Raw genomic sequence first — 1251 nt, 5'->3', positions numbered from 1 at the left:
CTCCCCCCAAAACCCACGGAGGAATTCGAGGTGAGAATCCCCCTCCGGCCGGCGGGAACGCCACCGGCGCTCCGCTCTCGCCGTTCTTTTATTATTTTTTAGCTTTTCCCTCAGGTTCTGCCCCCTTTTTCTTCCGTTTATTTCAGTTTTCGGATTTTTTTTTTTTTGCGTTCCCCGCCAGGTTCTGTTGATGGTCGGGCTGCCGGGCTCCGGGAAAACCCAATGGGCACAAAACCACAGCCAGGAAAACCGGGAGAAGCGATACAACATTTTGGGAACAGAAACCGTCCTGCACCAAATGAGGGTGAGCCCCCCCCTGCGCCCCCAATCCCATTTCAGGAGTTTTATTTAATTTTTTTTGTGGTTTTGTTTTTTTTTTTTTCTCCCCCTGCTTTGGATTTGGGGATTTTATTTCGTTTTTCCCGGTCCGCGAAAGGTTTCACCTCAAACGGCGGCAAATCTCCGAGGCGATTTCCAGCGGGGGGTTACCGGCGCGAGCCCAAACCCCCTCGCCGTACCCAAATCCCTGCTTTTTTTCCCCGTTTAATCCTGGTTTTTCCCTCTTGGGCAGGCGAAGGGCCCGGAGGTGGAAGAGTTGGACGCCAAGAGCAGAGACCAGTTAATCCAGCAAGCTGCTCAGTGCCTTAGCAAGCTGGTTCAGATCGCTCCCCGAGCCAAAAGGAATTTCATTCTCGACCAGGTACCCTCGTACCCACCCCAAAAAATTCCCCAAAACCCGTCAGCGTCCCTAAAAATCTCGGGTTTTTTTGGAAATATAATGGATTTTTTTATTTTTTTTACGGTAGTGCAACGTCTACAACTCGGGGCAGCGCCGGAAGCTCCTGGCCTTCAAGGGTTTCTCCCGTAAGGTGGTGGTGATCGTTCCCACCGAAGACGACTGGAAGAAGAGGCTGGAATTACGGAAGGAAGCGGAAGGAGAAGATGTTCCCGAATCGGTGATGCTGGAAATGAAAGGTGAGATTTGCCGGAAATCAGCCGGAACCGCACCGGAATGATCCCGGCGGGGGGGTTTGCTCAACCCTGATGTGGTTTGGTTTGGGCTTTTTCCAAAAAAAAAAACCCCAACTTTTCCACAAAATCTTTTTGTTTCCGAAAAAAAAAATCTTTTTGCTTTCCACAAAAAAAATCCTTTTTCCCTTCCACAAAATTCTTTTTCCCTTCCACAAGAAAAATCTTTTGCTTTCCCACAAAATACTTTCCCCTTTCCACAAAAAAATCTTTCCCCTTTCC

General features: G+C 49.1%; 1 protein-coding gene across 1 annotated transcript in view; it reads left to right on the top strand.

Moving 5' to 3' along the window:
* Window positions 1-1199, top strand: part of HNRNPUL2 (heterogeneous nuclear ribonucleoprotein U-like 2) — a gene marked incomplete at both ends in the record, with an annotated part of 1891 nt that extends 692 nt beyond the window's left edge. Inside the window, 5 exon segments of the mRNA XM_009695309.1 lie at window positions 1-30; window positions 182-304; window positions 572-700; window positions 807-976; window positions 1169-1199. The exon segment at window positions 1-30 is cut by the window's left edge and continues 243 nt beyond it. Coding sequence (XP_009693611.1) covers window positions 1-30; window positions 182-304; window positions 572-700; window positions 807-976; window positions 1169-1199 — 483 coding nt within the window.
* Between the last annotated feature and the right edge of the window lie 52 nt (window positions 1200-1251).

The sequence above is a fragment of the Cariama cristata genome, unplaced genomic scaffold (assembly GCF_000690535.1).
Source record: "Cariama cristata isolate BGI_N322 unplaced genomic scaffold, ASM69053v1 scaffold28952, whole genome shotgun sequence".
Classification (NCBI taxonomy): Eukaryota; Metazoa; Chordata; class Aves; order Cariamiformes; family Cariamidae; genus Cariama; species Cariama cristata.
Note: the sequence above shows the minus strand (reverse complement) of the source record. Positions and strands in the feature narration are given on the sequence as shown.